The sequence below is a fragment of the Callorhinus ursinus genome, unplaced genomic scaffold (genome assembly GCF_003265705.2).
Source record: "Callorhinus ursinus isolate GAN/ISIS: 27379988/994484 unplaced genomic scaffold, GSC_fseal_2.0 scaffold18, whole genome shotgun sequence".
NCBI classification, from domain to species: Eukaryota; Metazoa; Chordata; class Mammalia; order Carnivora; family Otariidae; genus Callorhinus; species Callorhinus ursinus.
In genome coordinates, this window is record NW_027397080.1 from 13,193,259 (window position 1) to 13,216,090 (window position 22,832).

Here is a 22,832-nt window from a genome sequence, read left to right on the forward strand (position 1 = left end):
CTGAAAGCTGTAGAACAACGTGATACAAAAGCAGGACAAAATGGTCCACTTCTACAAATTCATTTAAAAAAAGGTTATCAGGAGCATGGAGTGGGCTTTTTCTCCCAAAGGTGAAAGGAGGAAAGAAATGAAATCTTGGGGGGCAGTGGCTGGGGGAGTTCGGGCTGTTCCATGGAGAGGGTTTCCTTGGGCTGAAAGTCACCCAGGGCCAAGAGCTTCCCCAGGATCTGTCCCAGGGGTGAGAGACGCGGTTCTCTGCCCCTGCCCCAGTCCACACCCCGCCCCCTCCCTTCATTCCCGGGCCCGGCACCTGTCCCAGCTACCAACCCTCCATTTCATCCAGGGAAATACTTCTAAAATAACACCCTGACCTTGTCACTTTTCTGCTTGTAGCCTTCCAGAACTTCCCCATGATTACCTCATACCTTCACTGCTTCCACCTGGCTCCAAAACCCTCCATGGCTCCCCTCTACACTGAGGATAACATCTGGTCTCTTTGCAATGGCCTGTGATTGGGGTCCAGCCCACCTCTCCCAGATCGCAGCAACTCCTGACCCGCACGCTCTGCACCCCAGCAACCCCGCACTCCTCACTGTCCAGAACGCCCCACTCTCTCTCTTGTTCGCATGCTGTCCCCTCTGCCTTGAGCATTTTCATTCCTCTTGAGCTGGATGGCTCCCATTCATCCTGCAGGATGTTCGTCCTGATGTCCATCCTGTGGCAGGCACCCCCTCAGTGCAGCCTGGGCACCCCCACAACCCTTGTGACCCACGAGCTCCCTGGAAGTAGCCCGTGTCCCTGGCCACTGCACCCCCAGCACCCAGCAAATCCAGTCACGTCCTATCTATTTGTCACACCCACAAATGGAGGTGGTGCATGGCCTTTGGGCAACCATCCTGTAAGGACCACAGCCAAGAGCCCATTGTCCATGCCTCACAACAGCTTGGGGGGGGGGGGGGGCATCCTCCCGGCTGATGGATGAGCAGCCAAGGCCCAGAGGGGAAGGACTTGCCTGGAGCCCCACACAAGCCCCACGGCTTCCAAGATTCACCAGATCCAGGCCCGCTCGGCTGACTCAAGCACATGCTCTTCCCCACCATGCCCTGAGTCTGGGGATGGGTCAGATTCTTCTCCGCATGTGACAAGGACTATGGCTATGGCAGGAAGGAGGAGATGGCCCCCCAGCCACCCCGCACAAACTCTCCTCTCCACCCTGACTCTGGCCTCACCTTCCCTCGTGTGGACACTGCTTCAGTGCCTTTCCTGGCCCCCAGACTCCCTTTATCCAAAGCCCTTCCTTCCCCTAGAGCCTCCCCTGCCTCTGCTCCAAGGCTCTCCATGCCCTACCAGAACAGAGCCCAGGTCCCTCGTCTGGCCTCCTCTGCCCTGACCTTGTTTCCGTCCCCACACTGGCCCCAGACCGCATGGGGGCCGCGCCCAGGGTGGGGGGCACAGAACATGGGCAGGTACATACACTGGCTGGTTTATTGAGCAAAGTCGTGGAGACTCAGTAAGGCACGGAGTCCAGGAAGGAGGTGGCGTGCCCTGGGGAACGTGGTCGGCACTACCCGGGCCTCAGTGCTGGGCACTCCATCCTGGGGAGTGCTCCCACTCTCTGAGTGGCTCTGAGTGCTTCTCTCCTTCAGGTCCTTCTCCCGGGGAGCCTAAGAATAAGGGGCCCTTCTTTCCCAAGAGGGTGAGTGCAGGGGATGGGGGCCAAGGGTAAGGAAGAGGCAGCTCTGTGGTCTGGAGGCAGCAGGAAGGAAGGGCTCAGGCTTGGGCCTAAGGCTCCCCCTCCCTGAAGGCACTAAGAACAGGGGGCCCAGCTCAGGGGCAAGTCCTGGAGGTGGGTAGGGGTAGGGGCTCAGCGGGCTGACTCACTGAGCCCCGAGCACCAGGTGGGCAGGTTGCAAGGGGCTGCCTCAGCTGAAGTCGCGGTTTGGCAGGAGGAGCGGGGCCACCAGGGTCCACAGGTAAAGGAGCAGCCCCGCCCAGCTGGCACAGATCTTCACCCACACGGCGGTCCACGTGCTGATCATCTTCTGGGTCTCGCCGGGTCTGGAACACACCGTCATCCCAGTGACCTCAGTTCTGATCCTGCCCTTACCACCCAGTTGTGACCCCCTGACTTCGACTCTGGCTCTCAGTCTGTAACTCTAGCCGCCCATCTCTGATATTTTTGACACTTGGCCTTGGCTCTGTCTTTGACCCTAGATGTAGCTTTTGACTAATACCACAGACCTGACCCTGACCTCAATTTCAACACTGACCCCAGTCCTAGACTAATACTATAACCTGACTCCTGGTCCCTGCCTTTGGGACCCTGGAGCTCCCGACCTTAGTCTTGATCTTCAACCTTGACTCTGACCCTCAATCTTGTAACTCCATCCCTGACCCCTGACCTTAGGACTGAGCTGATATCTTTGACCTTAATTCTGACCCTTGACCCTCTAACACCAGTCCTGACCCCTGACCTTGTTACTCTGTTCTTAGTTCCTTGACCTGGCAACTTCAATCCTGGCTTTATGGCCTGCTAACCCCAATTTTAACCAAAAGAACCAAATCTGTGACTTTATATGGCCCCAGTCCCAACCGTTGACCTCATGACTCCTATTCTTGACTCTGACTGATTCTAACCCCATACCCCAAATCCTAACCCTCCAGCCATGAATCCCAGCTCTGACCTTGTAACGCAAATCACCACTCCTGATCTGTAAGGCCCATCTGCCCTGCAAAGGCCCAGCATCACCTCCTATGACCCCCACTTCTCAGGCACTTAGTGACGGTACAAGCTACAGGGCAGACTAAGGCACTGGCCCGGAAGCTGGGGCATGGATGCGCAGGCTCTATGGAGGGTCCTGGACAGGCTCCTCTATGGTCATGCCTGAAACAGGCATCAGGAGAAACCTGGGGTGGAGGGGCAAGGAGATGGGCGGCCTCCACACCCCAGCACAGCGGATTCAGTCCATGCCTGGCCAGGCTGCACGCACCTGTACCAGTTGGTAAGCGTCATCATTATGTGCAGGGATGCGAGCACCAGGCAGAAGTGGAAGAAAGAGTAGCTGTAGGTGACACCGTCCTGCTCGTTGTCAAAGGCCCGGCCCTTGCATTCCACCACCTGCCGCTGCTGCGTGACCTCCAGCGTGGACGGACACTCCTCCGTCTGCATCAGGCTGTTCACCTGCCGGTGGTCCGAGGAGCGCAGACTGTAGGGGAGGGAGGGCGGAGGCAGGCAGGAAGCTCCAGAGGGCCTCACGAGCCATGCCTTTGGTCATAACGATGGGCACCATGGTTCCAGAACCTCAGGGCCTGGTGACCTGGTGGTTAGGCTCTGGGCCCACCCTCTCACTGCTTTGACTCCGAACTCCACCCCCACCTCCTGTGTGGCCTTAGGCAAGACACTGAACCTCTCTGGGCCTCTGTAAAATTGGGGGTTACAGTACCTCCCTTGTGGAGTTGCCAGGAGGACTAATACTGTAAAGCCCCCAGCACTGTGCCTGGCACAGAGTATAAACTAGAGAAACAGGCGCTGTTATTCAGGTTGTCCATCTGCCAATCCCATAAATATGTACTGAGTAGCTAGTACTGCAAAGGACCATACCAGGGATGGCATTCATTGATAATATTAATAATTAAGAATACTCATTTGCCATTAAGTTTGTTTTCCTCCTGTTAGGTGAGTAGTTTTACCAATGACATCCCCTTTCTTCATGTTTATTATAAAAAAAAATACTAACAGCAATGATTTTTTGGTCATTTCTGTAATGAGGTCTTGATGTTTTTAACAGTATTTTATAGTGTGAGACACATAGGCAATTTTGAAAATCCAAGTCGCATTTGGGAAAAAAGTGACACAGGAGATCTGGACCCCAGCCCCACCCCATCAAGCTGAGAAGTCACCCGCTGAGCTTCTGCTGACCCCAATCATCATCAAACATCATGCTGATATCTAATGTTTGGGAGCCCGGGTCCTGGTGCCACAGCTGGGCACGAAGGCCATCCTCAGGGGTCCCTGCCCTTGTGGCTGCTTGTGCTTCTTCGCTTCCTGGGTTTTAAGAACTGTGCTTAAGAGGGAGCCTGGGTGGCTCAGTCGGTTAGGTGTCCAACTCTTGGTTTCGGCTCGGGTCATGATCTCAGGGTCGTAGGATCAAGCCCTATGTCTGGCTCTGTGCTCAACAGGGAGTCTGCCTGAGATTCTCTCTCCCTCTCCCTCTGACCCTCCTCTGCTCGCTCTCTCTCTCTCTCTCTCAAATAAATAAAACTTAAAAAAAAGAAAGAAAGAAAGAAAAGCACTGGGCTAAGAACAGACAGGCCCCTGGGCTCTCAGAGGCACTGCCCCGTGACTGCAGGCCGGGGCGGGGGGCGAGCGTCTGGGGAGCAGGACAAGGTGCTGTTCTGAGCCTGGGTGCTGTGCGCGTGGCCTCGGGCAGGTGACTACTCCTCCCAAACCTCCCGTCTCCTTATCTGAACCATGGAGGTGATCTGGGCCTTTCCAGGTTGAAAAAGGGATCAAGTGAGGCAACAAAGAGTGACCTGCCCAGGCTTTGAAAAAGGTCAAAACAAAATGTGAAACAGCCTCAAAATGTTCAGAGACAGGTGTGCGGCTCTGAGGAAACCAGGCCCTGCCCGGGATGGACGAGTCAGGGAGGGCAGAGGAGCCGGGCAGAGCCTCCTCCGGGCCGTCCTGCGGAGCTGAGAAGAGCAGCACTGGGAGCGATGCTGGGCCCTGCGGAGTCAGTCATGAGTCCGCCAGACTTGCTGTACACGGCAGTCACCCTCAGCATCACCATCTGGTGACTTTACACAACATTCACTCCCTGCCACCCAGCTGTGCAAACATTTACAGTTACTTGCAATTAAAGCAAACACCTATTTGGCGCTGCCTTCTTGCCAAGTTCCTTTCTAAGAGGCTTATTCATACTAACTCATCTACCACTCCTCCACGATCCTGTGAAGTAGGTACTATTTTTATCCTTATTTGACAGCTAAGCAAACCAAGGCACCGAAAGGTGTAGTGACCTGCCCAAGATCGCACTGCTGCTAAATGGCACTGCCACGTTTGAACACGGGCAGTTTGGCTCCAGAGTCCACACTGATAAGCACTTGCTAAGAGGCCCCTTTAAAAAAAAAGCTGTTACATGATCTTCAGTCTGAGCTGCCCTCTCCCACGTGACAGTGTGGGGTCCCCACCACCCAGGCATTGGAGGACACCATCCTCCACCATCACAAAAGCTCAGAAAGGTGAAGCCACTTACCCGGAGATGACACAGCAGGTTGAGTGACAGAGCCCACACCTGCACGCCCCAGTCCAGGCTTCTTCCCTGCCCCCACAGGTGCCTGCACCCTGGGCCGTGCCAGCCCGACGTGCAAGAAGGGGCCCTGGGCCAGGAGGCAGCGTCCAACCATGCCCCGGTTGCCCAGTCACGCTGTGCCCTTGGAGGGACTCCGTTTTGCACCAGCACGGGGCTGGACCTGCGCTTGCTAAGGGCGCCTTCCCGCTTGGTGTCTGGGCTCCCACATCCTCCCCTCACTCGCACCTTCAGGCCCCCAGAAGCCAGACCCCCCCCCATACCCGATGAAGAGGGTGCACAGGATAAAGATGATGAGTCCCACGATGCTCGGTGCATCCCACCAGTGGGTCTCGTAGCCGTCGGGGCCTGCCAGGATCGTCCCATTGCTGAAGCGGGTCAGCAGGTGGGGGTTGCATTTCTGGTCTAGAGATGGGAGCATAGTCACCCTCAGCCCCTGCAGGCCAGGCCTGAGGAAGGGCAGAGAGCCAACCCAAATGGACAGACACACATACAGCTGAGCATCCAAATCCCAGCAACAGACAGAACTTAGCAGACAAATGACAGAGAAAGAGCTCCAGGAACAGACAGGGCCCTCCTAGCTCCCCGAAGGACTAAGAGGGGGTACAGGCTGAGCTGAGATGTCCCTGTCACCTGGGACGGTCTCCAGCCTTCCAGAAGGCCGTGCTGACCCAGGAATGAGCCCAGGCTTCCCCAAGCCCAGGCCTGTACTCACCGGGGACACTGGACAGGGCCAGCCAGGTGACAAACATGGTGTAGAGCGTGATGACCGAGGCCTGCAGCAGACCCGAGTTGGGCTGGGCGTCCTGGAAGAGCAGTCCATCAGGAAGACCCCCGTCAGACCTGGGGCGGCACCCCACCCGCACCTAGCCCACTCACACCCCACTGCGGCGGGGGGGAGCCTTAGGAATCCCCACCACCCTAGAGCCATCCCATACCACACCCTTTGGGAGAACACAGCACCCGGGCCACCCACCACCCACCTCGCCCAAAGGTGGAGTCCTCATTCTTTTTCTTCACAGACTTACCCCAGTCGCACCCCTACTGAGAACGCACCCAGGGCAGGATCCCTTCACATTCTGAATTTAAGCCCTCCCTGGTTTGCCCCTGCCTTTGTCTCCAACTGTCCACCCCCCCAGCAAGTTCCTCCCCTCCAACTGCACTCAGCTAAGCTGGCCTCCTCTCTGTCCACAGAACCCACCAAACCCTCTCCCACCTCAGGGCCTTTGCATTCGCTGTGCCCTCTCCCTGACACGATCCTCCCCAACATCTCCACATAGCCAGCCTCTCGTTAGCATTCAGGCCTCAGCTCAGAGTTCTCAATGAGGGCCCAACACCCTGACCCCCGCAGCAACCCCCGCTCCCCTCCCAGCCGGCCCACCCACCTTTTGCCCACTCTCTTTTATTTCCCACATAGCAGGTATGATCCCAAATTATCTTCCTTGGCCTCGTCTCCTACCAGCTGTTCTTCCCCACCCTCACCACACACACACTTAGAAATAAGAATCCAAACTGATTAGGAGCGCAGGGTCTGGGGCCAGCTGCCAGCCCCGCCCCCAGTGCGCCCACAGCCCCGCCCCCAGCGCGCCCCAGCCCCGCCCCCAGCCCCCCCCCGCCCCCCCCCCCGCCCCCCCCCCCCCCCAGCTGTGTGACCTCAAGCGCTTCTCTCTCCTCCTCTAAGCCTCCCTTTACTGGTCTGGAAAGGGCGGACGATGGCGGTGCCTGGACTACATGACGGGACAGGTGTCATCAACTAGCAGCAGCTGTTACTCTTCCCCTCTTCCTCACAGCTGCACCCCCAACATCTCCAAGAGGGCCTGGTATACAGTAGGCGCTCCGGAAGTATTTGCTGAATGAATACTGATTACTGTGTGAGCTGGGACAGAGGCATCACCCTCTCAGGGCTTCAATTTTCTCACCAGGAAATAGAGGCTCAGATGAGAAGGGAGGTTCCCCACCTTTCTGCTAAAGACCCTCAAAGGCTCCCCAAGCTACCTGTGAAACCCCTGGGGAGCTGAGATTCCCCAACCATGAGGCACCGCTGGGCTCATCGGGCTCTGAAGAGCACACGATGCCCTGGGGAGCCCCACCCGTTGCCCCCAGGCGGTCTGGGACTGGAAACTGTGCAACTGCACCTCCTAACACCGCTTGTTGAGGGGTCTGGGAGTCGTCACTCAATGGTCCTCACTAGTGGTCTCCCGATTTCCATAAAGACAACGATGATAACAACAGTTCATGTCTGATGGTTATCTATAGGCCAGGCCCTGTTCTCTGTGTTCACAAACTCTGTCTCAATTCTGCAAATATCTCCAAAGGGTCGGCATTACCCTCATTTCTACATGCGAGAAGAGAGAAGCACGGGGAGGGTAAGGCACTTTCCCAAAGACACCCAGCAAGTAGCCATGAAAGCTGTGACTCCAACCCAGGGAGGCTGACTCGGGAGCCCAAGCCTCTGGGACTGGCAGCCCTGCCCCAGGACCCCAAGGCTCCTACCAGAAGTCTCCCCCCACACCAAGGGGCCCGGCGTCAGTCTCACCTGGACCTTGGGCAAGACAGCGACAGTGGAGACGCAGAAGCAGAGAGTGAGGTTGAGGCCGATGAAGACCTTGCCTTCATAGCAGGTGCCGGGCTGGGTGTAGTAGATGAACAGCAGCGTCACGGCCGCAGTGGACAGTGTGTAGAAGAGAAGGGTGAAGAAGAAGAGGCCTGCGAAGCGGGGTGGCAAGTGGCTGGGTGAGGAGGCAGAGGGACCCCCCTCCCCTCGAGGGGGCTTGTCGGGCAGCCCCCTGTGTGGGCCTCGGCTTCCTTGTCGGAGGAATGACATCAGTGTCTCCTGAACGTCTGTCACTTGCCAACGCTTGGGAGAGCTTCTGCCCCATCCTGACCTAAAAGGACTCCCTTGCCATTAATAAGTTAACCATGGAAAGAAAGGCAGTGAATACAAAAGAGTCTTTCACAAAGTCCACTGGATGCACAGGGACCCGCTGAAGCCCTGCTCCCTCGTCAGAGAGACCAGTCACTTTTCAGAGGCGTGAAAACCAAACTGGCACCTAAGTGAGCCTTCCTCCTCAGTCAGCTCAGGAGAACTGAAAGGGAGCTGAGCAGGGACCCACTCTGCCCCGGGGGCTTCAGGGACCCAGTGTCATTTGGTTTGATCTGGGCTGGCTATGCACGGCCCGTCCTGCAGGAATCACTGAACTAGACCCCGCCAAGGTCTCTCCGGTCCGGCTCCCCTCTAATCGCCTCCCAAAGTCACCCCAGACCCAGCCGCCCCTGCCCACACCCACACCCTTCCCTCCATCTGCCCAGGAGGGTTCAATTGCTGCAGGGGGCAGCTCCAGATGCTCTGAGGCTTTCCTCTAGCTTCGGGGACCCCCTGTGCTCAGGAAGCCCCAGTTGCAAGCGCGGGGGCTCTGGCGACGTCGCTCACCTGCATACCAGGCCCGGGAGTCACACTCCTCAGCCTTGCCCAGCCACCGCTGGTTCCAGGAGTGAGCAAAGTCGATGAGCAGGACCAGCTGGATGAGGATGAAGAGGAAGGAGCCCACGACACCGAAGTAGAACCAGACTGTGTGGGGGGAGGGGAGAGTCCAGAAGGGGGGAGGGGGCAAGGCGGTGGGGGAGCAGCCTGAGCACCAGGCTCCCTGGGATTAATGCGGCAGGCGCCCTCCCGCGGTCTCCCTCACATGCACATTTACTCATTCAACAATTTGTGCCGTGCCCAGAGAAGAAGCAGAGTCCCTGCCCTCAGGGAACCCCTAGCCATGTAGAGAGAGGCAGCGTGGCGGGGTATGGGGCAGGGGTGAGGCAGCTTCTACCCACCTGCCCCCCACCCCACTGCCATATTGCCCAAAGGCCATGTGGCCAAGCACCAGAGTGCTGTCTCCTGGCCCGGGGGGTACCCAGTCAGCAGCCTGAGGTCTGTGTGCCAAGGCAAAGAGCAACCAGTGCTCCTCCCTCTGGAGACCCCAACTCCCTCCTGGTAGCCCCCCATCCCTCCCACCAAGGCCACCTACCATTGGAGAAGGAGCCGTCAGGGATATAGAATGCGCCCACGGTGATGCCCATGAGGATCAGGAACTTAAAGAACCAAAATCTATTGGGGGTGGGGAGGACAGACCGACCAGGGAGCTAAGTGGGGGGAGGGGACCAGGCCCGGCCCCCAGAACCCCTACCCCCAAAGACCAGGTCCTGGGTACTGGGCAAGTGAAGAGGGGCTTTCTGATGGTCTGATGGGCACAGAAAGTCTGTCCCAGCCCTAGAAAAATCCCTGAGGGACAGAGGGAAGGACTAAGTCAGAGTGACGGTGGTCACCCAGTTTCTTGTCCCAACTGTGTCACTAAAGTGTTGTGTGGCCTTAGGCATGTTCTCACCCTTTCTGACTTTTATTTCTTCATCTGAGAAGTGGGAAGAACTAAATGAGCTGATCTCTGTGCTTCGGTGGCTCACAGTCTGGGGGCAGGGCCCGGAGATGCCTGGAGACTGGCCGGGGGGCAGAAAGCATGGTGCGCGTCCCGGCTGCGGGGGCGGGAGGGGCCCTCACCCGTTCTGGACGGCAGCCCTGGGGTCCCGGCTGCTGCGCACGCAGATCATGAACAGGGTGAAGAGGAAGAAAAAGGCTGCTGTCGCAAAGCACATGCGGTAGACAGCACGGTGGCCGAGCAGGGAGCCACAGTCGATGTGGCCCTGAAGGATGACGGGGGTCCCGGCCCCCTCTTCACACACCCACGGCAGCTGTGGGGAGACAAAGCAGCATGAAGGCCCCCCGCCCCCAGAACCCTGGGCCGACTCTGCCAAGGCTCCCTCCTTCCCCCCCATCGGCACCCCTGCCCGGCCCTGGGGCTGAAGTCCTGTGAGTGGCCCTGAGACAGATGGAAACACATGGTCCAGTGACAGATCATTCCTCTCTGCCTGTCTCCCTGCTGTCGCACCCGCAGCCTCAGGACCTCATGGCACTGAGGGAGGCAGGACTGAGTGCTCCCCACCTACCACTTACACCAGAACCCCGGGGACTCTGGGGGAACGTGAGATTCCAGGCTCCTCTCAGACAGAACCAGAGTCAGAGGTGGGGTCTGAGAATCTGCATTTCTAGCACACCCCCCAGGGCATTCATACCATCACACACACTCGAATGTCAGAGCCACTGGCCTAAATGTGGCACTGGGTCTGGGCCAGGCTCTGAGATGCTGGGATGAAGGGAAGAGTAAGGACCCCAGACCTTAGTGCTCAAGCACTAAGGAGGGAAAAGCATGCCCCAGGGGCCAGTGTCCAGGGGGGACAATGATGATTTGTAAGATTCTCCAAGGGGCCCACGGCTTATGAGGAACAGGAATTCTCATGTGAGGTTCAAACTCTCCTCCTCACATGAAGAAATGCCCCCATCACCAGCCCTGGATGGTGGGCGCCCCAGGACACTCCCGCCCCGCCTTCTCGATTAGCTGGGACCTCAAGCCGTGTGTGGGGGGGGACCGGCCTGGAGCAACTGGGCCTGCGCTTCAGGCCTGGTCCCATGGGCTGCCCCACTCGCCTGCCTGCCCCGGGGCCCCTCACCTTGTGGAGCTGACTCTCCACGCTGGGGCTCAGCATGATGATGGACACCAACACCCCCAGGAAGAGGAAGGCCGTGAAGCTGAGACGGGTCACGGTGGAGTTGCGGCTGGAGGGGCAGCAGCCGCACAGGATGCAGGGGGCAGAGCCGCAGAGGCAGGACACCTGGAAGGGCAGGACGGTACCCTTACTCCCTGCCTCCTCCCCCCTCCCCCACCAGAGCAGGAGCACCCGCCACCTGCCCATCCATGTCTCCAAATCTTTGCCAAGCCTGCCCTCCCTGGGCCTCAGACATTATCCCATTGAACGTTCAAGCCCCAAAGGGCACTGAGGAAACCAAGCTTCGAAAAGGTTGGGTCACGTGGTTTCTTACGTAGGGGGAGGCAGAGTGGTGATAGATGATAGATAGATAGATAGATCGATCGATCCAGAACACCAGCTCTAACACCGATAAGCTGTGTGGCCCTATACAACTCACTCAACCTCTCTGAACCTCAGCTTCCTCTTCCATAAGATGGGACTCATAATGGTACCTACCTCTCACAGGAATTTTAAATTATAACACGCTCCGTCTTCCTTTGCCCCCTCCCAGCTTAGCTTTTCTCCATAGGACTTGCGATCCCTGCCTGGCTTTCTCTTTTACTCATGTTTGTCTGCTTGCCACTTCTGGCATGTAAGCTCCGTCAGGGCCGGGGCTTTTGTTCACTGTGGCAGACCCACAAATTGGAACGGTGCTTGGCTCACAGCTGGAGCCCAGTGACTATTGATTGAACAAATGCAAAGTGTCTGGCATAGTCCCAGACCCATGTTAAGACCGCAAGAAACAGCCAGCACGGGATAAACATCTGCTGAATGAATGGAATGCAGAATTGTGAGTGACTGTGATTTCCTGCTCTGGGGCTGGCCCTGTCCTGGACACCAGTGGCCGTCTCCCCCTCTCCCTCTCCTGGTACTTCTGCCCAAGCTGGCGCCAGCCCTCCCTGGGGCCGGCTGAAATCATGTGGGGGCTGGTGATACCACTCTATTCACAGCTGGTATCCCAAAAGACGACTGACCCCTCGGGGAACCAGGCCTACATCCAGATACATCTGGTCACCAGTTTATCTCCCCTATGACCGCCCCAGCTCTTCACCCAGGTATTTAAGAGTCAAGAGCAAGAAAGATACCGGTTCTGCCCTCCTGCAAGAAAGACACTCAACAATCATTCCACCTGTGGTGGTCATTGCCGCTCTGAGAGTCACTGACGGGGGCCTACTTCAGACCGGGGATGGAGGGTCCCTTCTCAAATGAAGTGACATTTAAGCAGAGCTAGAGAATGAGGAGGCCCTCTCCCAACCAGGGGGAAGAAAGAGTGTTCCAGACAGAGGGAACAGAGGTGGAGGCAGCTGTGAGGCAGGCAGGAACTGGGCGATGGAGGAAGAGAAAGAGGCCCTTGGGACCGAAGCTTCGAGAGCAGGTGGCAAGTGGGGGTGACAAGGTCAGCCAGGCTTGGGGGGGGGGCTGGTGGCCATGTGCAGAGCCCTGGGGTTGATCATCTGAGCAGAGGGCAGCCAGCGAGGGTCTGAAGCTGGGAGGGACACTGAAATAGGCTTACACTGAAAAGGTGGCTCTGTGGAGGGCACGCTAAAGGGGCTCCTTCCTCCTCAGAGACCTCGCATCCGACTTTCTGGGCTGGTCCCAAGGTGTGCACTCTGGTCCCAAACTACACTATGCTTGAGGTGTAGCTGCCCTCCCGTCTCCCCTTCCCTTCCTCCCAAGAGTGGAAACGCCCCTGGATACCCATCTGTCTCACCCACAAGGCAAGTACAACATGTTTGCTAAATGAAACGCCTGCAGAATGAATTTCCTTTTCATGGTCCAAATCATAACTGGTCCAGCAACTCCTGGTTACATCTTGCAGCCCTCACTCCAAGCCCTGCCTCCTACCCCTGGCTGCCTTTTGGGGATAAAGGGATGCGCAAATGCCAGAAACATATTTCATAAACCATAAAGAACAGTCTGGCTATGAGACAGACTAGCTATTAGCCCCATTTTACAGACAAGGAACCTGCGATCAGAGAAGTTAAGAACGTGCCAGAGTCACCCAGCAAGTGGACGGCAGTGCTGAGGTTCAAGGAGTAAGAGTGAGCGTCCGTTTAGAAGGTGCTCGGTCCCAGGCACCGTGGTAAGCCCCTTATCTCCATGACTCTATGCAGGAAGTGTATTGTACCTCCCACTTACAGACGGGGAAAATGACTCGGAGGGGTGACATGACCAAGGTCACAGAGCAGGTAAGCAGAGGAGCTGGTGTTCGAGCTCCCGTCTGCCTGTACCAGGGGCCCACTAGCTCACTGACGGCAGTCTCTCTTAATTTCAAAACACCCCAGGGATGGAAATAATCCCTCGGCTGCCATAGAAAACCCACAGAGGCCCTTGAGCACTGATCTTAGGAACCATGTGCTAAAGGACCCGAGTCAGGGCCTGGCTCTGGCTTGTTACCACTTCAATCGGAGACATTTGAGACATAAGAAAAGCCACCCCAATGCACTTGGGGAGCCTGGCCTTTCAGTTCACCCTAATTCTTGGAGATCAAAAGCCCGGTGTTCCTGACATGCGAAACCAAGGACCGATAGCCAGACAGACCAGGTCAGGGAGAGAAAAACACACAGCAGCCCCCACCCCCAACTGCTGCTAGCGCATCCTTGGAATCCCTCGTGCGTTCTGACCCAGTCTCTCAACCCCCAGGGCATCGCTCCTACAAGAACCTCTTCCTGCAGCAGTACCAGCTCACAGGAGTAAGGGCGGACACGTGCGCACGCACCTCCACACGCACACACAAGTTCAGTGTGGCGCTGCTCACACCCGGAAAGTACTAGGGGGAAGCTTAAAATAACGAAATGCCCACCCATACATCGTGGTCCTCCCCTATGAGGGTCTCCGCTGAATGCGGCAGATGTGTAGGTGATACTTAAAGGGGTACACATAACTAAGTATAATTAAATATAAATTCTACCTCAATAAAGCTGATTTTATTACTAAAAGAGAAAAATTTTAAACTTAAAACAAAAAACCAAAATAGGCACAAAGCTTTAGGTTTTATGAGCTTATTAGAATCTCAAGAGACTGCAAATAACCTACAAGTCCTGCGCCGGGGGCCCGTGGTGGTCCATCTACTCCGTGGAACGTTACAGGCGCAGGAAAGAAAAAAGTCCCCGGGCTGCAGGGCAACATGGACTAACATTAATGGCGTAAGGTGAAAAGCCAAGGCAGACATAACATCGCTCCTGGGCTAAGATTACACCCCTGCCCCCAAATGCACCCAGGGCAGCGGCAGCAACAGAGAGGCCCCAAGACACTGGGTACGTGTTAGCAGCAAAATGCAGCCAGGTTCTTGGAATGGGGAGTCAGATCTTAAAAAGCCCCGGGTCTTACGGTTTTCAGGCTGCAAGCCTCCTTGGCATTTAACTGTTCCAGCCTCTCTCTAATGAAGAATCACCCAGAAGGCAGCCTCCACTGCTTACACACTGCCAAAGACCAGGAGCTCACAACCACCTGAGGCAAGCTGGACTGCTCTGGAACCATGTGTGCTTTGGCATGATGGGAACAGGCTGTCACCAATCATTCACACTCTCTCCTGGTTGCCCCTAAAGCCAGGGACGTGGGTTCTCAGGACCATTCCTGGGGCACCGGGCAGGCGAGGAGGCAGCCAGGGTTGGGGCCACAGTTTAAAGTTGATTTGTTTAAAATAAACTAACCCGGGGCGCCTGAGTGGCTCAGTTGGTGAAGCGTCTGCCTTCAGCTCAGGTCATGATCCCGGGTCTGTGTCGGGCTCCCTGCTCAGCGGGGAGTCTGCTTCTCCCTCTCCCTCTGGTGTGCGCGTGTGCTTTCTCCCTCAGATAAATAAAATAAATCTTTTTTTTAAAGATTTTTATTTATTTATTTACTTGAGAGAGCAAGAATGAGAGAGAGAGAGAGCACATGAGGGGGGGAGGGTCCAAGGGAGAAGCAGACTCCCCGCTGAGCAGGGAGCCCAATGCGGGACTCGATCCCGGGACTCCAGGATCATGACCTGAGCCGAAGGCAGTTGCTTAACCAACTGAGCCACCCAGACGCCCCTAAATAAAATAAATCTTAAAAAATAAAATAAAATAAACTGACCCTCCGCTTCCGGGTATTAGTCAAAAGCAAGGACTCAAACAGATAATCTGCACACCCATGTTTATAACAGCATTATTCACAATAGTCAAAAAGTAGAAGCAGCCCGCGTGTCCATAGACTGATGAATGACTAAACGCAATGTGGGATATACATACAAGGGAATATTATTGAGCTTTAAAAAGGAAGGACATTCTGACACCTGCTACAACACAGATGAACCTTGGGGACATTGTAGCAAATAAAATAAACCAGACACCAAAGGACAAATGCCATTCGATTCCACTGATACGAGAACCTAGAGCAGTCAAACTCACAGAGACAGAAAGTAGACTGGGGGTTCCCAGGGGCTGGGGGAGAGGGGCGTGGAGAGTTATTATTGAATGGGTAGGGAGTTTCAATTCGGGGAGGATGAAAAAGCTCTGGAGATGGATGGTAGGGATGGTTACACCACAACTTGGATGTAGTTAACACCACTGAACCGCACGCTTAAAAATGCTTAAAATGGGCGCCTGGGTGGTTTAGTCGGTTAAGCGTCTGCCTTCGGCTCAGGTCATGATCCCAGGGTCCAGGGATCAAGTCCCACATCGGGCTCCCTGCCTGGCGGGAAGCCTGCTTCTCCCTCTCCCTCTGCCTGCCGCTCCCCCTGCTTGTTCTTGCTCTCTCTCTCTTCTCTCTCTCTGACAAATAAATAAATAAAGTCTTAAAAAATTTCTTTTAAAGGGTTAAAATGGTCAGTTTTATGTTATGTGGATGTTACCACAATCAGGAAAAAGGAGGGGGCCGTTTTCAAGGACGAGTAAGAAGTCAGCCAGGTGACAAAGGGAAAGGTGTTCCTACAAAGGGAACAGCATGGGCGAAGCTGCAAGAAACACTGTCTCTTCGAGGCAGCTGTCAAGAGGAGACAGAGGGATGATGCAAGTGATGGCCACGGTCCCTGCAGGCCGCGCCAAGGAGTCCGCACTTCATCCTGAAGGCAGTGAGAAGCATCCTGCAGGAGAAGCAGAGCATCAGATCTGCATTACCGAAAGACCACTTTGGCCACAGATGGAAAACAGATGTAGGTGGCGGTGCGCCGTACCTCTGGGAACAGGGAAAGCGAGCTAGGGGAACAGACGGCAAGGGAAAGAAGACAAGGCCTGGAGTTTTTCTTGTGTGCTTCAACCCACAATATTTCCCCCTTCAGACACTACTGTTCATTTGGGATGATATCATTTTGATATCATAAAAATAGATAACAATTTTAAATGTATATATATATTTTTATATATGATATATATCATATATCATGAGATAAATTACAAACTCCTTGAAAACTAAAAGAAAATGTTACAATGGAAATTTTTTTAAAGATTTTATTTTTAAGTGATCTCTACACCCAACGTGGGGCTCAAACTCACAACCCTGAGATCAAGAGTCGCAGACTCGACTGACTGCGCCAGCCAGGTGCCCCTATAATGGTAAATTTTTATGTGACGTACATTTTGCCACAATTAGACAAAAAACTGGTCCCAGCGAGGATGGAGTGCACCTTGCAGGCTTCATGAACAGCCCCCAGTACTGCCCGAGCCACCCTGGGACTAGAGGAAGCACAGCAGAGGTCAGCCCCCAGACTACTCAGGGCACACGTACATCCCTGTGCAGCGCTAAGAATAGAGGGCCTAGCCTTGGCGCTGCCACCAACTTCCAGGATGACCTTAAACAGGTCTCTTTTCCCCGCCGTGGGACTCAGTTTCCTCAGCCATAAAATGGGCTCCTGGGCAGGACAGTGACGTGGCTCAGAGCCCAGGCTCTCCAATCAGACAGTCCCGGCTCCACCACCTTCCCAAATGTGGTCTTGAGCGCTTTCCCACTCCGGGGTGCTTAGAATGGCCACTGCCGGCCCGCTTCGTGCTAAGTATGTTGGCATGCTCCTCTCAGTCCCACTCAATCCTCACAACGTGCTGAGAGACAGACACCACTGCTCTCTCCACTTCCTTATTCCCTCCATCCCAGAGAGAGGGACAAAGGGACCGCCCGAAGTCACGAGGTGGGGGGAGAGGCCACGCCAGGATCTGAGTCCCTTCCTCCGACCCTTTCACGCTCCCTCGCATGTACAGGATAGAGAATTAGATTCAATGGCATGCAGATATTAGACAAGGCCTCCCTAGCTATTTGCTCACCATCCAGCCCACCAAGTACTGGCTGGCCTGGTGACTCCCATTCCATCATGGGCCCATCTTATCTCCTCCGAGCCAGGACTCACCCTCGGTCCAATACAAATGCTGACCAAAAGGCATGATGGGCAGATGCAAACGTGTCATGGCTGGAGGTCTTCTCTGTGGATCCACAGACTCCAGAATGTTCCCCCAAAGATGCCCAGGAACCCCTATTAGAACTTTCCTCCTGTGGAGCAAATCTCCATTGAAACAGGTTGTTTTTGGTTTGCTGTTTCTTAGTTGTTGTTGTTTTTTTTTTTAAGTAGGTTCCACGCTGGGCATGGAGCCCAATTCGGGGCTTGAACTCACAACCCTGAGATGAAGACCTGAGTTGAGATCAAGAGTCGGACACTTACTCCACTGAGCCACCCAGGCGCCCCCGAAATAGGTTGTTATCGGTGTCCAGTAAGACCCAACTGCACCACTTAATACTGTGTGGCTGTGGGGAGACCACCTTCCCTCTCTGATCCAGTTTTGTCACCTGCGAAATGGAAATCATGTTAACTGCCTCACTGCGGTCCTAGTTGGATTGGATGAGAAGACACACAGCCGGTGCTCACTGCAGTGCTGGCTTGTGCCACCACTGGACAGCGGCTGGGCCCTGAGTGAGGACACAGTGATGGAGGCAGCTCTTGGTATCATTATCTGAAACAGGATGACCGTGTCACAGGGCTCGAGGGAGAACCAAGACAGCACGGTGAGGGGCTCAGCACAGCACCTGGCATGTGGTAGGAACTCAGTAAATGTCAGAGGTCAGAAACCCAGGGGGAGGCCACTAAAAGGAAGGACAGGTCCCCTGCCGACATTAGATATTCAGTAAGTGGACCAGCCCTGTCCCCAGGCACCCGGGCTGTGAAGGGAGGGAAGATGTGGGCAGAAGCCTGGACCAGGAATCAGATTTTAATCTTGACCGTCCAGTCCCCCATCCGCTCTCTGCACAGCCTCTGGGAAGTCGGCTAACCTCTCTGAGGCTAACCTCTCGGAGCCGCAGTCTGTTGAGGGTTTGAGCAAGCCTTTCAGGTGCCTTCTGGTCTCAGCATTGTAAGATTCCATGACTCAGCGGCCGGCTTGGGCTCCAGAGAGAATTCTCCACCCACCCTTGCAAGAAGATAACAACAATAGCGCCACTCACTGTCGCCAGGAAGTAGGTGGGGCACTTTTTGATCTTCCTCAAATCACCAACCATGAAGGAGGCAGTTGGGGAGGCAGAGGCACAGGGGATTGGCAGGTCACCTCTCAACACGGGCCACTCCCAGGCCAGCCCGGCCAAATGGAAATCTGGTCAACTTCAAGGAAGCACTCCCTCCCCTACCAGGAAGCAAACCCTTCTTGGCCAGAGACCCAGCCCAAACCTAGAATTCACTGGGCAGTGGGCAGAAAGGGATCTCAGAGACCAGTTCTTGATTCCTGTGGGCGCGTGTCCACACACGCAACACACACACACTTCACAGGTGGTAAATGGAGGCCCAGAGAGGACAAGAGACTGTCCAGGGACCCACTCTACAGCCTCTCTGTGCAGATACCATTCTCAGAAAATGGTTGTAAAGTAAATCTCTAGATCCTTAAGCTCGCCACCCCTACACCCCATCCTAACACACACACACAAATCAGGGACAAAGGAAAGCAAGTCCTGAGATTCAGCAGCCACCAGACCCCCCTCTTCCTCTCTGCTTCTCTTTGTGTAGGGCAGAGGGGGAGGGAGCTGCCTGAATGAACCTCGGATTTAATGAGGGGAAGAGGGAAAGGAGAGGGGGCTGGTTAAAGGGAAAGGAGAAGGGGCCTCCCAGCCGGGTCGGGCTGAAGCTCCTCCCCTTTGCTGGCTGCAACCCCAAAGCAGAGTATGGCTGCCCCCGAGGTCCCCGAGCCCAGGCCCCCCGAGCCCAGGCGACCAGGTACTGCCCCACGCCCGCACACTCCGACTTTCCTCAATTCCTGGGTCTTCCAACCCAGAGCTGGGCCCGGTGGCGGTTGGCAACCCAAACGGACCTCACTCAAGGGTGGCTTAGGAAGGCGGATGGGGGCTTCCTCCCCACCCCCATTTCAGGCTCCGGGGCCTAGAGGGGAAGGGTCTGGGGTTCGTTGGGGAAGTGCCCAGGACTTAGTGTGAGCTAGTCTGAAAGAGGCAGAGACAAAGATGCAGAGAGACAGACTGGACGGTAGGACAGACGGACAGACACCCGTGAGACAGACAATGACTGATGGAGAAGCCACGGACGGACAAAGACAGTGGGATAAACGAACGGACAGAAACAGATGTCAGACAAATACAAATGGGCAAACTGAGGCAGGCGGGCAGGGAGACAGACTGACGGACGGATTGCCGGAGGGACAGAAAAAGACACACCGCAGAGTGGGGCAGGGACCAGGCGGGCCACACAAAGAGTCAGAATATCCGAGAGAGACGACAGGCGCACGGCGAGGACGTCTCCAAGTTGGGAGAGGTGGGGCCGCAGCGCGCACCCCCATCCCGGGCTCTGGGCCTCAGTCTCCCCAGTCCCTGAGAGGGGCGCCCGCCCAAGGCCCGCCCCTCCCCCCGCCACCCGGCGCGCCCCAACCCCTCCCCCGCGGTAACCCGAGCCCCGGACACCAGCTGTCCCCAGCGCCCGCGGGTCCAGGATGGGGGTGGGGGGACCGAGGGACGAGGGGACCCAGGGGGCGAGGTGGCGGGGTGCGGGCCCAGAAAGACAAGTTTGGAGAAAGAAAAAAGAAGAAACTATTTGGAGGAAGAAGACGGACAAAAGTGCGAGGTCGAAGAAGGAGCCGGCGGCACGCGGGCGGGCGCGGGGGTCAGGACTCACGCAGCTGAGCACGGAGCAGGCCCCCAGGCAGGCCCCCATGGCGGCGGCGCGGGGCGCGGGGCGCGGGCGGCGGGGCGCGGGCGGCGGGATCGCTGGGGCTCCGGGCGCCGGGTCCTAGCCCCGCCCCCTCCCCGCCCCGGTCGGGCCCCGCCCCCGCCCCGCCCCGCCCCACCTGCCGAAGCCTCTCGCCGCTTTCCGCCGGCGCTCGGAGCCTCCGGAGACTCACCTGGGCCAGGTGCGCCCGGCAAGACCCGCAAGACGGGTAGGGAAAGTGATGGGGCCCGGGACTCCCGCGGCCATGTGAGACGTGCAGCGGGACCCGACTCTGCCCCGGGTTCAAGTCCTGTTCCAAAGCGAGGGTTTGGAAATACCGAGACCTGGGTTCGAGTCCCAATGAGGCCACAGTGTGACCTTGCAACACTGTCCCCCCACAAGGGGCAGAAGCCAAGTGAGGGTCACCCCAAACTCCTCGGTGTAGAGCCTCCACCCAATACATAGGTGTTGAATGGTGCATGATTGGTTAAAGAAACTTGGGCCAAGTCACTTCACCTCTCTGAGCCTCAGTTTCCCCATCTGTAAAGTGAAGATACCCACCTCATGGGGCTGTTACAACACATAGTAGATGCCTGAAAAATGTGAGCTCCTCGTCATCCCTGTTTCTCCTAAGACCCCAGCCTCACACGCTTTCAGCCATCCTGCCCTCCATCCACCCCTTCTTCAAGCCCTACTGACTCCTGTCTTGGACCACATGCTCTCCTGAGTCATTCCTGCTGGCTGGCTTATTGCTCCCCAGAGATGCCCAAACTCTGGCCCCCAGTTAAGGAGGTCAGAAGAGGTGGGTGGGTCACATTCCCAGCCAACTGCCCCGCAAGGGTAGGTGGAGGAGACCCAGAAGCGGGGCTCTGTAATTACTCTCAGTTTACCCTCCAGCCCTCTCCTCGCTCAGCCCTAGACAGATAATGTTAGGGCAGGAAGTCTAAGTGCCTCACAGCTGGCCCTGGGGCCAGAGATCCGGCCTGACTGCCTCCGTGGGTGATTCATGGAGTGCCAGGCTATTAATCGTGCCCAGGACTGCTCCACAAACACACCCTAGAGCTTCCCTCCTCCCCGCTTTTGTCCCCATGATGCCCTCCCCCTGGAAAGACCTTTTTTTCTCCTTACCCCCCTTTCTGCCCTTGGAAGACTTGCTCATATCCCATATCTTCTCAGTGAAGAGAACCACCACTACCTCCAGACCCTATCACCCTAAGAAGTAGATTCATTCCCCACTCCACCCAGTTTACAGATCAGGAAACTGAGGCTCTAAGTGAAGTGATGTGCCACCTGTAAACCGAGCCCCGAAATCAACATTGGTTGTGATTATTGTGGTTGTTGTTATTGTTGCTCAAGACCACACAAGTCAGAAGGGCAGAGCTAGAAGACCACCTGGCCTGGCCTTGACCTTGGAATCCAAGGCCTGTCCCTGACATCTCACTGCCTCTCCTGGAAAGCAGAGGGGACGATATCCTCTCTCTGTGCAAGAATAGGTGCAGTCCTTCCCTAGTCCAAGACCCTCAGGAGACTGTGAGCCACGCAGGGAATGCCGGTGTCATGTCTGGCCGCCCCTCCCCTGACCGGGCCCAGCAGCAGGCCCGGCAAACAGTAGGCGGTCAGTGCTTGCTGAATGAACAGGTGTCTAACTTCCACCACAAGCCCAGTCTCCTCACTTGGTTGTGACCGATGGTCTGATCCCAAAACAGCCCGTTCACAGTCTTCTTCTCCCCAGCAATCCTCGGTGTCTGGAATGCCACCAAGCAGTCTGAGGAGACCCTCCCCACAGTCGCCTACCCTGGGTCAGCATCTTTTGACAGTTATGCCCCAAAGGCCCGACTCTCCCTTCCTGAACCTCTCCCTCACCCATGGCCTGATCCAGGAGAAAGCACCTAAGACCAAGACAAGCCACAGCTGAGAATCTTCTTCTGTCAGAGCTTCTGTCACCCTTGGCCATCCCGGGGGTCACTTCACCTCCCTCCCCTGCCCTGAAATGGGGATGCTTATCCTGCTTAACCTCCCGGAGCAGTTGTGAACATCGAGAAAGCATTTGAAGAAATAGGCAGTTGTCTGAAAGGAGGAAGGGATTAACAGAATTCCAAGTACCCAGCCCGATCTGGTTTTAGATTGCAATTTTCCAGTGCAGCGTGACGCCCTGCTGTTGTCCTGGCCCCACCCCACCCCAGATCCCTGGGACTTAAGCGAGCGGCCCTCGCGGCCCCCACGGCACCCTCCACGGAGGGGCCAACCGTGCTACGGATAACTCACTGGGCTGCCTTGTCCCGGTGACTCCTCTTCTCTCAGCCTCATGCTTCTTATCTGCAAAATGAAGACCGTTGTTTTTGCTTGAGCTATCTCAGGGGGTTATTGAGAGAAGAAATGAGGAGGTAGATAAAGAGGCTTCATTTCTTGTATCTTGCCCAGCCTGCCCACCTGTCTCCCAGTCTTGAACCCCCTTCGTGGACCAGAGTCACTCTGTCTCTCACACCTCCAGAGGCAAGATCATAGGCAGCAGCTGCGTGACCTTGGCAAGTCACCCAGCCTCTCTGAGCCTCACCGGAGGTTGGGATTCAGGATCATCGCAGTTCTTTCAACTACATCATACCTTGTAAACTATACCCATTGAGAGAAATATGCAAGAGTCGTACAGTCCATCCCTCTGTGCCCACCACCCAGCCCCCACGGGCGCTCAGCTCTCCATATCCCAAAGGAAACAGCCTCTGGCTTCTTGGCCACTCACCCCAAGGGTTCTCCAATCTGATCTCATTGGGCCTCAGTTTTCAAATCTCAAAACAGCAATAATTCCCTGCTCAAGC

General features: G+C 56.0%; 1 protein-coding gene across 4 annotated transcripts; it reads right to left on the reverse strand.

The window, feature by feature from the left end:
* Positions 1–1,467: 1,467 nt before the first annotated feature.
* Positions 1,468–22,301, reverse strand: SERINC2 (serine incorporator 2). 4 transcript variants are annotated; one of them, XR_012381318.1, is made up of 11 exons: positions 22,285–22,301; positions 10,860–11,021; positions 9,853–10,043; positions 9,326–9,405; positions 8,740–8,877; positions 7,846–8,015; positions 6,025–6,115; positions 5,573–5,714; positions 2,991–3,206; positions 2,685–2,884; positions 1,943–2,058 (listed from the first exon to the last, which is right to left on the reverse strand). XR_012381318.1 is itself a non-coding variant. In XM_073903039.1 (10 exons), exons 2-10 carry the CDS (start codon positions 10,893–10,895, stop codon positions 1,923–1,925), a joined length of 1,200 nt encoding a protein of 399 aa, XP_073759140.1. In that variant the 5' UTR covers positions 10,896–11,021; positions 22,285–22,300; the 3' UTR covers positions 1,468–1,922. The 4 variants fall into 4 exon arrangements, 2 of the variants coding, with proteins under 2 accessions (XP_073759140.1, XP_025712465.1); XR_003205201.2 differs by lacking the exon at positions 22,285–22,301 and adding an exon at positions 19,987–20,090; XM_073903039.1 differs by lacking the exon at positions 2,685–2,884 and having other exon boundaries at positions 1,468–2,058; positions 22,285–22,300.
* Positions 22,302–22,832: the final 531 nt, after the last annotated feature.

Bases quoted from the DNA above. Each gene is read 5' to 3' on its own strand.
- SERINC2 (XM_025856680.2), bottom strand. From the start codon at position 20,025: ATGGGGGCCTGCCTGGGGGCCTGCTCCGTGCTCAGCTGC. The intron at 8,016-8,739 runs GTGAGCGACGTC...CCCGCTTCGCAG, and splicing joins CTCCCGGGCCTGGTATGCAG to GCCTCTTCTTCTTCACCCTT. The intron at 3,207-5,572 runs GTATGGGGGGGG...CCTCCCCTACAG, and splicing joins CTGTGCACCCTCTTCATCGG to TCTGCGCTCCTCGGACCACC.